The sequence below is a fragment of the Doryrhamphus excisus genome, linkage group LG18 (genome assembly GCF_037039965.1).
Source record: "Doryrhamphus excisus strain RoL-2023G ecotype Guam linkage group LG18, RoL_Dexc_Guam_v1.1, whole genome shotgun sequence".
NCBI lineage: Eukaryota > Metazoa > Chordata > Actinopteri > Syngnathiformes > Syngnathidae > Doryrhamphus > Doryrhamphus excisus.
Genome location: NC_136374.1, coordinates 14,360,845 through 14,375,704, shown reverse-complemented (window position 1 = coordinate 14,375,704; position 14,860 = coordinate 14,360,845). Strand labels below are relative to the sequence as shown.

Here is a 14,860-nt window from a genome sequence, read left to right as displayed (position 1 = left end):
GAAAATAAACAAATATATAAAAAAATTAAAATAAAAAAAATTAAATAAAATAATTTAAATCAATTAATAATTAAAATCAATTAAATAAAAAAATAAAAAAAAATAAAAAAACTTAACTAACGACTAAATTATGTCATTGGATGGTCATATCACCTCGTACTTTGGTACGAGGTACATTATTAAAAAAAAACAAAAAACCTTAAACTGTATTATGGAAAGCAGGAAGTGAACAAATGTAACAGTTACTGATTGTAAAAGTACCAGATGGAGGGGTAGGATTTAATAAGCTTTGCTTCTTCCTACTCCTTTTGGACATGTGGAACTGTGAACTGATTATGTGATGCATTCAATTGTAATCTGATGCATGTTCAAATGAAATAAAACCATTAGCATTACTATTAAAGGAATTAATGCATTCGGAAGCCACACTTTTCTGATGAGTCTTAACTTTGGGAGTTAAATTGTGAGCTGTCACATCCGAGTTAGGAGCCCATCAATGTCATTCAGCTCCATGCTTGGAGACCAGTAAACACAGCAATCTCATCCACTGAATAGTTTAAGATGAATTTGATTATAACGAAGTCCAGGGCCTTCGTGAGATCATTACGTACCTTTACAGGAAGGGAGAAACAGGTACGCTATCCACGTAATGAGTCCCAAATTCCTGCACTTCTTTCTCGGCAGCTGTAAAAGGTACTTAGCAACACAAAGCTGGGCAGGCTGTAGAAATAGTCGAGGAACTGACGGAGTTTATGAGGCATTAGGCGAGGACGGGCCCCTCCATGACAGCTTTGCTCTAATACCTCGGGGGATTTCATCATGTATGCTTTGAAGTGCGGGATGACAAACTGGTTTGGGCTGCATCAGGATTAGGAAGCCATGCAGCTTCCTCGCATCTCGCGTCTAAATACACTGCAGTAGATCATACAGATCATCATTGTTGTTTATCTATACTGTGTTATGCTTTGCTTATTTTTTTTTATTTATTTCACCCCTGCGGGAAAAAAAAAAAAAGTGCGGTTCAGGCTGGAATCCCTTAACGTGTCACAGGTGATTTCTGCCTTTGTAACGCACCTGCAATCACGCCGCCCAGGTCGGCGGGGCACGGGTTTGTTTAGACGAGCCGGTGTTATTTGGAGAGGAGAGCCATGTTGCGCATCCATCTTCCCTGCTGATGGAGTGATTACACAGCGGTGCCTCGTATTTGCTACAGCCACAGAAACGGGCTTGTCGAGCAGCATCCCTGAACGATGTGTTCGCGGCGGCGAGGGCGCTGTCCGGTGAGTGACGGATTTATGAAGCTCCGGAGTCGAGATGAAGAAGATTTGTGTCTCAAAGCAGAGATGATGTTATGAACAAAGGGGCTTTAAAAAGACAATATAAAAGGGATGTCAGTTCTCCGGGGGGGGCAATGCGTCTCAAAGGATTTAGGTCGCCATCGTGGAGTTGACTCTGAAGCTGTTTCTTGAAGGTCACACTGTATAGATAAATGCAGTATGGCGGTTTCTACCAAAATAAATTATGGTTATTATGAATTTTCAGAAAATAAACAGTAATGCGGTCATATTTTTTTATATTAAAAAAGAAAAACCCTGAGATCCTGCTACCATCAGTATGCAAATATTGTCATGTCATCATCGCCTGCTGTGGAACTAAATCTTTAATTAATTCACTAAACAGCTGGAGCAGGGAAGGCGAATTGGATTTGGGATTTTTAATTTGCGGTTGAGATGACAGCTCTAATGACGAGGTGTTTTTTTTTTTTTTTCCGATTGCTGGGACTGTGAGCTGGAATCATTTAACTAGTACCGCTATACTTTTATTGCGATATTGAGGATTTGCAGTGTTGCATTCTTTGAGTCTGGTGTGTCTTCCTTGCCGTCCCTTGAGTGGACTTACCACTTCATACCACCATATCACCTCGTACTTCGGTACGGGACAAAAAATTAAAAAAAAAACAAAAAAAAAACAAAAAAAAAACCTTAAACAATATTAGGAAAGCAGGAAGTGAACAAATGTAACAGTTACTGATTGTAAAAGTACCAGATGGAGGGGTAGGATTTAATAAGCTTTGCTTCTTCCTACTCCTTTCGGACATGTGGAACTGTGAACTGATTATGTGATGCATTCAATTGTAATCTGATGCATGTTCAAATGAAATAAAACCATTACCATTACCATATTGACAGTTACTATGGTACCCATTATGTCATTGTATGGTCATATCACCTCGTACTTTGCTACGTGACAAAAAATAAGAAAATAAACAAATATATCTAAAAAATTAAAATAAAAAAATTAAATAAAAATTTAAATTAATTAAATAATTAAAATTAATGAATTAATAATAAAAATAAATAAAATAAAAAATAAATAAAAATGAATTTAAAAAACTTGAATTATATTAGAAAGGCAGGAAGTGAACAAATGTAACAGTTACTGATTGTAAAAGTACCAGATGGAGGGGTAGGATTTAATAAGATTTGCTTCTTCCTACTCCTTTTGGACATGTGGAACTGTGAACTGATTATGTGATGCATTCAATTGTAATCTGATGCATGTTCAAATGAAATAAAACCATTACCATTACCAGTAGAGGGCAGTGTGGTTCCTGCAAGTAGCAGCCAGGACACGCCCTCATCTGTACAGCGAGGTCGTTTCGGCTGTCACTGTGACACGTAACGGAGCAATTATAGGGGATCAGAGACACTTTCAGCTATACGACTCCCTCCCCTCAATTCCGTCTCGTACAAAATATGCGCCCAAAAGGGAGAGCCCACAGATCTGTAAAATGTGCTAATTTGGTCTCATTCTTACCCTCTGATTATGCAACAATGTGTAGAGGGGCTAAAGAGACTTTTATTCTTCTCTTTTGCCTTGTCTCCGCTCATTAATCTGCTAACTGTCTTCAAGGCATTCAACTTCTACTTCTGCTGTGAACATTCGTCTGTTGCATGTTGTTTAACTTCTTCATCTTGTGCAGTACTAACGTTTAATAACGTACTTTTAAAGTACAACTTCCAGGTGGGTCATACAGTCAGAAATGATAGAGTTCTTTCCATGACTTTATTTATTTGGGGTGGCCCGCCATTGATTAATTTTGACCACCACCGGCAATGGGAATAACGGCGTTTCCAGAATCTGCACCTATTCCAGCTGTGTTTACTTGGATAATTTATTCCACCCACGCCCACTCCGCTGTGATTGGTCACACTCGTAAGTGTTCCCGAAGACTGACGGACTACTGCCGAACCCCACTTTTTAATTTTGTCGGTATTGGAGTTAATAAGGCTGCATGGTGGTTGAGTGGTTAGCGCGCAGACCTCACAGCTAAGAGACCCCAGTTCAATTCCACCCTCCGCCTTTCCGGTTTCCTCTCACATTCCAAAAATTCAAAAAAAATTAATTGGCGACTCCAAATTGTCCATAGGTATGAATGTGAGTGTGAATGGTTGTTTGTCTATATGTGCCCTGTGATTGGCTGGCGACCAGTTCAGGGTGTACCCCGCCTCTCGTCCCAAAACAGCTGGGATAGGCTCCAGCAACCCCTGCGACCCTCGTGAGGAAAAAGCGCTAGAAAACGAATGAATGAATGAAAAAAGGATTTGATTACAATCAAAGGACCGGTTTTGAACTAGTAACATTTTCAACCTTTTGTATTGAGTTGTGACTCTGACAGAGCAGCTACACACAATAACCCGCACAGAATGATTTCTATATTTTCCTGAATCTGCACCTATTCCAGCTGTTTTTACTTGGATAATTTATTCCACCCACGCCCACTCCGCTGTGATTGGTCACACTCCTAAGCGTTCCCGAAGACTGACGGACTACTGCCGAACCCCACTTTCTTATTTTGTCGGAATTGGAGTTCATAAGGCTGCATAAGGCGGTCGAGTGGTTTGCGCGCAGAACTCACAGCTAGAAGACCCCAGTTCAATCCCACCCTCGGCCTTTCCGGTTTCCTCCCACATTCCAAAAACATGCTAGGTTAATTGGCGACTCCAAATTGTCCATATGTATGAATGTGAGTGTGAATGGTTGTTTGTCTATATGTGCCCTGTGATTGGCTGGCTACCAGTTCAGGGTGTACCCCGCCTCTCGTCCCAAGACAGCTGGGATAGGCTCCAGCGCCCCTTGTTTGTGAATGTGGTCCATGTTTTTTGATACCTTTCTGACACTTTCAACTATAGCTAAGCATTCTTACATTAATAATGGCATATTTCTTATTTCACCTTTTGTATTGAATAGCTATGGGTTGTATGTACTAGTATAGGTGCATTTAATTGGCTTAAAACATCAGAACTTTGGGCATGTTTGGTGGTCCGCATTGCTTCGCCGAGTGGACCACCACAGAATCAGCATCCAGGCTTTTATAAGCCAACACCGACATTTCAGGAGAATATTGCAAAGTGGTGTGGACGTTTGTTTTGCAAAATTCTGGAAAGCTCTTGTCAACCTCGTGCCCGGAGTTGAATCCAGCACTCTGTTTGGACAAACACGTGTGTCCCACATGTCGTCTTGTCGGCGCTGATGTCTCTGGCAATGTGAACAGGATGAACCCACTAATGCGGCGGCGGCGGTGGCGGCGGCGTGCTGCTTTCATCTTCAGCGGGAACCGCAGTCATCACTCGGTGCGTGCGTGTGTGTGTGAAGGGGCACGGCAGCGACACAGCAAATTTGCATCAAATTTATAGGCCAACAGCAGCAGCAGCAGCTATGAAGGACACAAGGAGGAAGAACTCCATGAAGTCTTGCATACGAATGTCGACATCCTCAAGCGGTAATTTTTGTTGACGTGAGCTGCCGTGTCGCCGTGGAAACAGGACGACTGTGGCGATTGTGACATTAACATGCTCTTTAAGCACACATCAACGCGGAGAGGAGCCCAGGAGCTAAACATCAGGCCTCCTTGGATGGTTTTATTGTCTTCATACGACTTTTGTGTGTGTTGGCGTGCGGACACAGCAGGCGCCCGGCCCCGGCCCTTTGATCTGTGCAAGGAGATGTGGGCGGAATTTGAATTGGGCTTTTTGGCTCGCAAAATTACAACGTCAAGGAGCAGCCTTGATGCTGTGGTCGTGCTGCGTGAGGTTCATTAGAGAGCCAGATGTATTGGACATACCATAAAGAATAAACAAAAATTTGCCGGCCAAGTATGGCGGCTCAGGATCGTGTGTGTGTGTGTGTGTGTGTGTGAGAGAGGTCCAAACAGATTATGCACAAATAATTCCAACATTTCGCCTTAGAAATCCTGTCTGTACTGTACAGTAAATAACTATTTAAGCAACTTAACCCTCCAAAACTAAAAGTTCAACTCCTCACCCTTGAAGATGTCTGCCGGAAACGTAATGGAGCAGTTTGCAGAGTGATACCCGTCCTCTGAATCAAATTGTCGATTAGTTGACACCCCTACTCCAGAGTGCCGGCGGCATTTTTGGATCGTGCTATCTCAAACAAGCTTGACTGTAGGCAAGACGCAATTATCTTGCTACTCGCTTGTGTTGCCAGATAATGGCCGTGTGTTGTCATTTTCAGTGGATAGTAAATCAATACTGATATACCAACTGTACTCTGATGACATGAAAGTATATCCGAGTTTACTTTCGACATAGTGTTCTTCTTGATGAAATAAACTGTCAAAAAAATGCTGATATGCGCTACATAACATCTAATTGCTAGAACTAAAATCATGCTGGTTGGTAACAGCAGAAAGGACACGCACCAGCAAATACAAATAGACGGTGTAGACATTGAAAGGGTGAAGGAAAATACATTTCTTTAAATAAATATGAGCTGGAAACAAATCAGAAATCACTCCACACTCTTTATTGCGCTCTGGTTCTACCATATCTTACTTATTGTGTGGAAATATGAGCTAATAACTATAAAAGCAATCTTCACTTGTTAAATGTACTGCAAAAAAGGCCAGTAAGGATAATTCATAATGCCGCCTACAGAGAATATACTAACTCCTTATTTCTAAAATCACAAATACTTCAACTTGCTGTTATAGTTCATACGTTAAAAAGCCATAGCATTTCAGTATGTGGAATCAAACTATGGAATGGATTGAGTAATGAACTCAAACAATGCACAACGATGAGCCAATTCAAGAAACAATACAAGTAGTTGATGTTTGCTAAATACAAAGGATGAAGAGTCTTGAACCAGTCATGGTACACATGGTACACATTATGTATTGTATGGTCATATCACCTCGTACTTTGGTACATGACAAAAAATTGTAAAAATTCTTTAAAAAAAATCTATATTAGGAAAGCAGGAAGTGAACAAATGTAACAGTTACTGATTGTAAAAGTACCAGATGGAGGGGTAGGATTTAATAAGCTTTGCTTCTTCCTACTCCTTTTGGACATGTGGAACTGTGAACTGATTATGTGATGCATTCAATTGTAATCTGATGCATGTTCAAATGAAATGAAACCATTACCATTACCAATTAACTTATGTCATGGTTTGAAAATGTTGGTTCAAATTGTACCACTTTTGGGTTTTTCTACTCTATAATTATTGCGTTGTGATGTGTACCGACACAGGCGTGATTGCACCTTGTTAAAAACATAAATATGACTATTCTGCAAATTCCATCTTCAGCACATAAAAGTAATTCATAGCATAGGCAGCCAAAAAACATCAATAAAGCACCCAGCATGGGAACCCGAGCAGCACCATTGGCAAATGTTCCATGTTAGCAGCTCATTTAGTGCACATCGACTGCAGCTTTGAATGCGAGTATTTTTCTGGACTGTTGACTCGCACTGCAGCGCCGTCCCACATCTAGCCCCGGGGCAGTGGGGTGTGGGTGCTGGTACCAGTCAATTGCCACTTAATAAACAGTGGAAATTTTCTATTAGTGCTTGTTAGGGCGTGTAAAAAATACTTGTGTGTGTTGGAACCGGGGGGGCAAAGGCGTTGGAAAACATTGCAGTGACAAAGCTGGAATAGATGCAGAATTTAATATAATAAAAAAAATAATAATTATTATTATATTTTTACCAGTCAGAACATTATGAATGCCTGTAAGCTAATTAATTGCAGTGTTGAGCTGAGTTTGACTGAGACTGTCAGAGAGGTATTGATCCAACAATGGCTGTTATTGTGCTGTTGGCTATTATAGCCTTTTGTCAGATTACACAGGTGTACCTAATGTTGTGGCTAGAGTGTATTGGGTATTTGATGTGACCGGTGCAGTGCAGGCTGCCATATATGGTGACAATAAGATGAACGACTCTATGCAGGATTGAAATGTTATCAAATGTGATGATCCATGAACAGATGACTTGGTTCCTTATTCTCAACCTCACACAAACTTTTGTTTCCTCATACTTGACAGCCAGTCCATTTTAAAAGAACTGTTTTGTTTTGTTTTTTTACTTTGGCTTGGCGTGTACTACGTGACATACTGTTAATTAACTGATTGGCTGTGATTGTACAGTATGTACTGTACATAATGTACAACGATGAGCCAATTCAAGAAACAATACAAGCAGTTGATGTTTGCTAAATACAAGGATGAAGAGTCTTGAACCAGTCATGATGTGCTATATATATCACTATATTGACACTTACTATGGTACCCATTATGGCATTGGATGCTCATATCACCTCGTACTTCGGTACGGGACAAAAATAAAATTAAAAAAATAATAAAAAATAAAAAACATATTAGGAAAGCAGGAAGTGAACAAATGTAACAGTTACTGATTGTAAAAGTACCAGATGGAGGGGTAGGATTTAATAAGCTTTGCTTCTTCCTACTCCTTTTGGACATGTGGAACTGTGAACTGATTATGTGATGCATTCAATTGTAATCTGATGCATGTTCAAATGAAATTCAACCATTACCATTACATGCAAACCGGATCTTATGATTGGCAGGACAGTTCATTTCATTTACAGTTCGAGTTAGATTGTATTTTGTGTGCTACATGGATTTTCTTAGAGGGACCATTGCGTCAGAAGCAACTATTACCGTGTACCTTAGAGTACTTTTGGCATCTAAGACAACAGTAATTGCAAGTATTGAATGGGTTCTAGTAAAGGATGACAGCCTGACAGCCCAAATTATCAATAAACCTCGTCATATTTATCCTGTTACATGGATAAGATACAGAGAGCCGGTAGCTGCTTAGACTTCTTCTGCTCCACAGAAACGAGTCTAATCATAGACATTTATGTCACGGAGAAGAAAATGACGGCTCCTCTGCAAAGCACCTGGATCCAGCATATGGGCCGGTGCCCTCCTGGGTGGAACGGGCAGGGCGAGACTGCTGGGTCGTGGCTAACCAGCAGCTGCGGGGCTGCCCTCTCGTCACGTCGACAAATCTACCTTTAATTAGCTCACCTGCACACGTCCTCCCCTTGATGAAAACAGCCTCCCTCATCGCCCTCATGCGAGCTTACGACCCCACCCCCCCCACAAATACACCCGTGATGTGTTGTGGCGACACGCACAAGCAGGGCTTTAAATTAGGCAGCGAACACTTTGATGCGTTAAATGTATGGGTGCAGGCTGCACGGTAGACGAGTGGTTAGCGCGCAGACATCACAGCTAGGAGACCAGGGTTCAATCCCACCCTTGGCCATCTCTGTGTGGAGTTTGCATGTTCTCCCTGTGCATGCGTGGGTTTTTTCCGAGTACTCCGGTTTCCTCCCACATTCCAAAAACATGCTAGGTTAATTAGCGACTCCAAATTGTCCATAGGTATGAATGTGAGTGTGAATGGTTGTTTGTCTATATGTGCCCTGTGATTGGCTGGCCACCAGTCCAGGGTGTAGAAGACAGCTGGGATAGGCTCCAGCACCCCCACAACCCTCGTGAGTAAAAGCGGTAGAAAATGAATGAATGAATAATTCATTATAGGCTGCACGGCGGACGAGTGGTTAGCGCACAGGCCTCACAGCTAGGAGACCAGGGTTCAATTCCACCCTCGGCCATCTCTGTGTGGAGTTTGCATGTTCTCCCCGTGCATGCGTGGGTTTTTTCCGGGTACTCCGGTTTCCTCCCACATTCCAAAAACATGCTAGGTTAATTGGCGACTCCAAATTGTCCATAGGTATGAATGTGAGTGTGAATGGTTGTTTGTCTATATGTGCCCTGTGATTGGCTGGCCACCAGTCCAGGGTGTATCCTGCCTCCAGCACCCCCTGCAACCTTTGTGAGGGGGGTGTGTGCACATTTCTGTAGAGCTCAAATGTTATCACTGTTTTACTTCCTCACACATTCCAAAGGTATGCATTTTGGCTTGGATGGATGGATGGATGGATGGATGGATGGATGTATGGATGGATGGATGGATGGATGGATGGATGGATGGATGGATGTATGGATGCGGCGTGTGAGCATCAGAACGGCTGCAACCGAGGCTGACAACCCACAGTGGCGCCAATCAATTCAATTTGCTGATTCACAGCTGGAAATGATCTTGCAGCCTTTTGTTGTTGTCATGCTCGCGGAGGCTCTGAAGTCCGGTGAAGTGGTTTTCCATCGATCAGCTTCTGCCGTGTCATCGTCACACAATCCATCCTTGCCTTTTCATGCTTTCCATCTTCCGTATTGTTCCATGGAATGGTGGCGTTCATAATGGGAGTTTTTCACTCTTCAAGTACTCATCTTGTCTTTATCGCAATGATACTTTATGGTAATGGTTTGTGTGCATCACGCTTCCTTCAGGCTTTTCTTTTTTTAAATGTTTTTTTTTTTTTATTTTTTTTGTGGCGTCCCGTCCTGCCATTGGGGCAGATAGTATTGTTGATATAAATGTCCTTACATGCTAAACAGATTTGCTCTGTCAGGAAAGGTTTAAGCTACAACTTCCCTGTACTATGACATTTTTATTTAAGTTTTGATTTGATGTAGGCGGCACGGCGGACAAGTGGTTAGCACGCAGACCTCACAACTAGGAGACCAGGGTTCAATTCCACCCTCGGCCATCTCTGTGTGGAGTGTGCATGCATGGGTTTTTTCCGGATACTCCGGTTTCCTCCCACATTCCAAAAACATGCTAGGTTAATTAGCGACTCCAAATTGTCCATAGGTATGAATGTGAGTGTGAATGGTTGTTTGTCTACATATATGTGCCCTGTGATTGGCTGGCCACCAGTTCAGGGTGTACCCCACCTCTCGCCCCGAAGACAGCTGGGATAGGCTCCAGCACCCACTGCGACCCTCGTGAGGATGAGCGGTAGAAAATGAATCAATGAATAATATATAAAGGTGGCTATAGGGTTGCTATTTCAAGTCTAGAGAGCTCTAATAGTGTTAAAAACCTCATTGAGTTCAGGGTGTACCCCACCTCTCACACCCCTCGCAACCCTTATGAGGATAAGCGGTAGAAAATGAATGAATGAATAATATATAAAGGTGGCTATAGGGTTGCTATTTCAAGTCTAGAGAGCTCTAATAGTGTTAAAAACCTCATTGAGTTCAGGGTGTACCCCGCCTCTCACACCCCTCGCGACCCTTGTGAGGATAAGCGGTAGAAAATGAATGAATGAATAATATATAAAGGTGGCTATAGGGTTGCTATTTCAAGTCTAGAGAGCTCTAATAGTGTTAAAAACCTCATTGAGTTCAGGGTGTACCCCGCCTCTCACACCCCTCGCGACCCTTGTGAGGATAAGCGGTAGAAAATGAATGAATGAATAATATATAAAGGTGGCTATAGGGTTGCTATTTCAAGTCTAGAGAGCTCTAATAGTGTTTAAAAACCTCATTGAGTTCAGGGTGTACCCCGCCTCTCACACCCCTCGCGACCCTTGTGAGGATAAGCGGTAGAAATTGAATGAATGAATAATATATAAAGGTGGCTATAGGGTTGCTATTTCAAGTCTAGAGAGCTCTAATAGTGTTAAAAACCTCATTGAGTTCAGGGTGTACCCCGCCTCTCACACCCCTCGCGACCCTTGTGAGGATAAGCGGTAGAAAATGAATGAATAATATATAAAGGTGGCTATAGGGTTGCTATTTCAAGTCTAGAGAGCTCTAATAGTGTTAAAAACCTCATTGAGTTCAGGGTGTACCCCACCTCTCACACCCCTCGCGACCCTTGTGAGGATAAGCGGTAGAAAATGAATGAATGAATAATATATAAAGGTGGCTATAGGGTTGCTATTTCAAGTCTAGAGAGCTCTAATAGTGTTAAAAACCTCATTGAGTTCAGGGTGTACCCCGCCTCTCACACCCCTCGCGACCCTCGTGAGGAAAAAGCAGTAGAAAATGAATGAATTATGTTTTTGTTATGCGAATTTGGAGCGTCCGGACAGGAGCAAGAAGAAGAGAAACTTGGGTTGGTGGTGGGGGTGGGGGGGCAGTAGAGAGAGACAAAAACAGCAACAACAAGAGTGACAAACAGTACAGCATCAGTTAAATGTCAATGATGGCTAACGGTCCCAACGGAGATGATAACAAAAGCATTGAAGCACTGAAGCTAAGGAAAATTATTTATTCTCAAAATTCCAGCACCAGCATCCGATCTGCTTCCCGGCCTCTTTCTCTCTGTCTTGCCCTTCCTTCCATATCGGATACTGTTATGGCTGTTAATTAATCAACTATAAAAAATGTCCTCTCACTGGACTTGATGGAGGACTAGCAGAGAGAGAGAGAGGTTGAAAAAGTTTTAAAGAGGAACAAGTAAGGTCGAACCGTGCTTAATGACGGAGACAGACATTGGAGCGAGGGGGGGGGGGGGGGGGGGGTGACAGGGCGGAGCAAAGAAGCGTAGCAAATGGAAAAAGCAGCAGCAGCCACTTGACCTTTTTTGTTTACTAACACGCCCAAGAGAAGAGGGAAAAGGGGGCGGGGCCTGTTAGCGGGAGACTATAAATCACCTGTGATTGATGCTCCCCGTCGTAGAGGACGACAGCTAAAGGCGCGCTGCACTGTGGTGGCCGCCGCCCCCCCCCCCCCTCGGACTCATTGCCTCCCACCTATAGAAACAACGCTGGCAAAATATAATTAGCCATTTGGCTGTCACATGGCCCGTCACACACTAAAATCATAATAATCAGCGCTAAGATGATAACGACCAATAAGAACAGCTTCCATTAACCTTCCTCTTGTGTTCGATTTCTGGTATCATCTCTTATGTTTTGACCCATGTATTAAATCAGCTATAAAATACACTAAAAACAATAAGTTACCATCAAATTATGGTTACCTTCATCATCCATGAAAATATTGGTTTTAATACTTTTGGTGTGGGCATGGAGGCCTTTTTTGTCAATATACCCCCTCAATTTTAATTTACAAAAAATGGTCAAGTGAACCTCAAAAGAATCATATTAATAAATTGCATTATTTTGTTACCTGGCTATTGCTTGATTTAAGATATCTCTTAAATGAATTAGTTTATTTATTTTCTCATTTTAGTATTAATCATTATCGGGTGAATTTTGACCCATATATATTAATGTCAAGAAAAGGTAGAAAAAGTTATTATTAGTTATTATATCAACAGAACTTTAGTATAAAGTGAAATGAAAAAGCAGAACAGGTCCAGATCTTGGTTCACTGTACTTCTTGCCATTCTTTCCATGATCCAAATTGTAAATGTGAAATCAGCCAATCAAATGAGTGAATTCACATCACATGTCTGGACCTTGTTTTTTCTGCTTGTATACTGGAAAAATGAAAAAAACGGTCAAAATGAATCCCCTGAAGCTTACATGATGAGAAGAGGAGTTGGCTAATTAAACACTTATGATTTCAGTTGTGGCTCAAAATATTGCTTTATAGTCATATTATTATAACCGGGTCAAAACCGACCCTAACAATACAGTGGTCATTATTTCAACCAGACTGTTTTAAAATGTAGTCATTTTTTTTTCGTTTTATTTTGTTGAAATAGAGTTTCCTGACAAAGTCAAAAATTCTTGATGCAATAAACAAATGTTATGTGATTCTTTTTATGCATTAAAATGTAAAACGGGTCGGTGCTGACCCGAACACAACAGGAGGGTTAAGGATGAATAGGTAATATTTATGTATGTTTACATTTAAGTGTTTTTATGGTTTTGGTTGATAGCAACAATCACAAGCTATCGCCACCTTGCTGTTTGAAACAGTAGCCGTATTTCCGCTGAATCACAATTTGTGGTGATACAAGGCCAACTTTCCTTGTCCAAGTATCGATGTCGGCGTGGTGTGCCATGCCCCCCCCCCCCCCCCCCCCCCCCCCCAAAAGAAAGGGTCAGAGAATCATCAATCACTCATGAAATAACAAAGTCCTTAGCAACGGCAGAATCTGACACTTTGAACAGAATAGAATTTGGAAAAGTGTCAAAGTTACTGACGATTTGTGTGTCACTTAGACAAAATGCAGTGAGACAGCATATGGGGGGGTGGGGTTGAGTGGGGGTGGACTGCTAAGGTGATGTATGAAAAATCAATATTGATTTTGTCTCCTGTAGCTTGAAGCCGCCATCCACAATCCTGTTCACTGTGCAATGTTGGGCTTCTCGGCAGCCAGCACCTCCTTACCTCAAGGCTTTCTCTGGGTGAGTAACGGACACAAAAACACACACAGTGAGCTGAGTGTTAAAAAAAAAAAAAAATGACGACACAAAACCCAGTTTGCACTGCTTTGAATCATGTCAGCCTTAGCCCATAACCAGGACTTTTGGAATAATAATCTGTGTTTGCACATGTTTGCCCTATCACCTCCGGAATTAAGTTTAGACCGAAGCGTATTTAGAAGACCTCACAGTTCTGGTCGGAACATAAACAGTCAATTAGTAACATAAGTATGACGGAACCAGCCCATTCAGCGATTTAAAAACCAAGATTGGGCCAGGATTGGGGTTATATGGTGACATCTCTTGGACTATAAGTCGCACTTTTTTTCATAGGTTGGCTGTTCCTGCCACTTATACTCCAGAGCGACTTATAAATGAAAAAAGTGTTTATGTTACATAAACACTGGACACCTTTTCTGTTCATGTTTATTTTTTGTGTAGCTGAATAAGCATTGTGTTAGCATATCTTACACCTATTCAGCCTGTTCTCTATTCTTTTATTGTTAGAACTTGCCTTCCAAGAGGACGTAATGTCTGTTTTGGTCAAGTAGTTTGGAAAATAAATTAACCGCAAAAAATGTGACTTATACTCCAGTGCGACTTATGCATGTTTTTTTTCTACATAATTATGCATTTCTGGCATAGAAAATACGTTAAAATAAAATACATAAAAAAATATACATACAAAAAAAAATACAAAAATAGATAGAAAATCCAGAAAATACAGTTTAAGAAAATACATACAAAAAAAATACAAAAATACATAGAAAATACGGTTTACGGTCAAGTAGTTTGGAAAATAAATTACCCGCAAAAAATGTGACTTACTCCAGTGCGACATATGTATGTTTTTTCCTACATAATTATGCATTTCTGGTATAGAAAATATGTTAAAATAAAATACATACAAAAAAAATACGTAAAAAAAAAAATACAAAAATAGATAGAAAATCCAGAAAATACGGTTGAAAAAAATACACACAAAAAACAAAAATACATAGAAAATCCAGAAAATATGGTTTTACGGTCAAGTAGTTTGGAAAATAAATTACCCGCAAAAAATGCGACTTTACTCCAGTGCAACTTATGTATGTTTTTTTTCTACATAATTATGCATTTCTGGCATAGAAAATCTATTAAAATAAAATACATACAAAAAAATACATACAAAAAAAAATACAAAAATAGATAGAAAATCCAGAAAATGCGGTTTAAAAAGAATACACACAAAAAAATACATAGAAAATACATAGAAAATACAGAAAATACGGTTCACGGTCAAGTAATTTGGAAAATAAATTACTCGCAAAAAATGCGACTT

General features: G+C 40.9%; 1 protein-coding gene across 3 annotated transcripts in view; it reads left to right on the top strand.

The window, feature by feature from the left end:
* Window positions 1-14,860, top strand: part of arhgef10la (Rho guanine nucleotide exchange factor (GEF) 10-like a) — a 124,828-nt gene that overhangs the window by 82,000 nt on the left and 27,968 nt on the right. For all 3 annotated transcript variants that reach the window (XR_013630250.1, XM_058054589.2, XM_078798403.1), the window contains one exon: window positions 13,435-13,521. Coding sequence is in view for 2 of the 3 variants with exons in the window: in XM_058054589.2 (XP_057910572.2) it covers window positions 13,435-13,521 (87 nt within the window). In the remaining variant the exon portion in view is untranslated. The remainder of the gene's footprint in view (window positions 1-13,434; window positions 13,522-14,860) is intronic.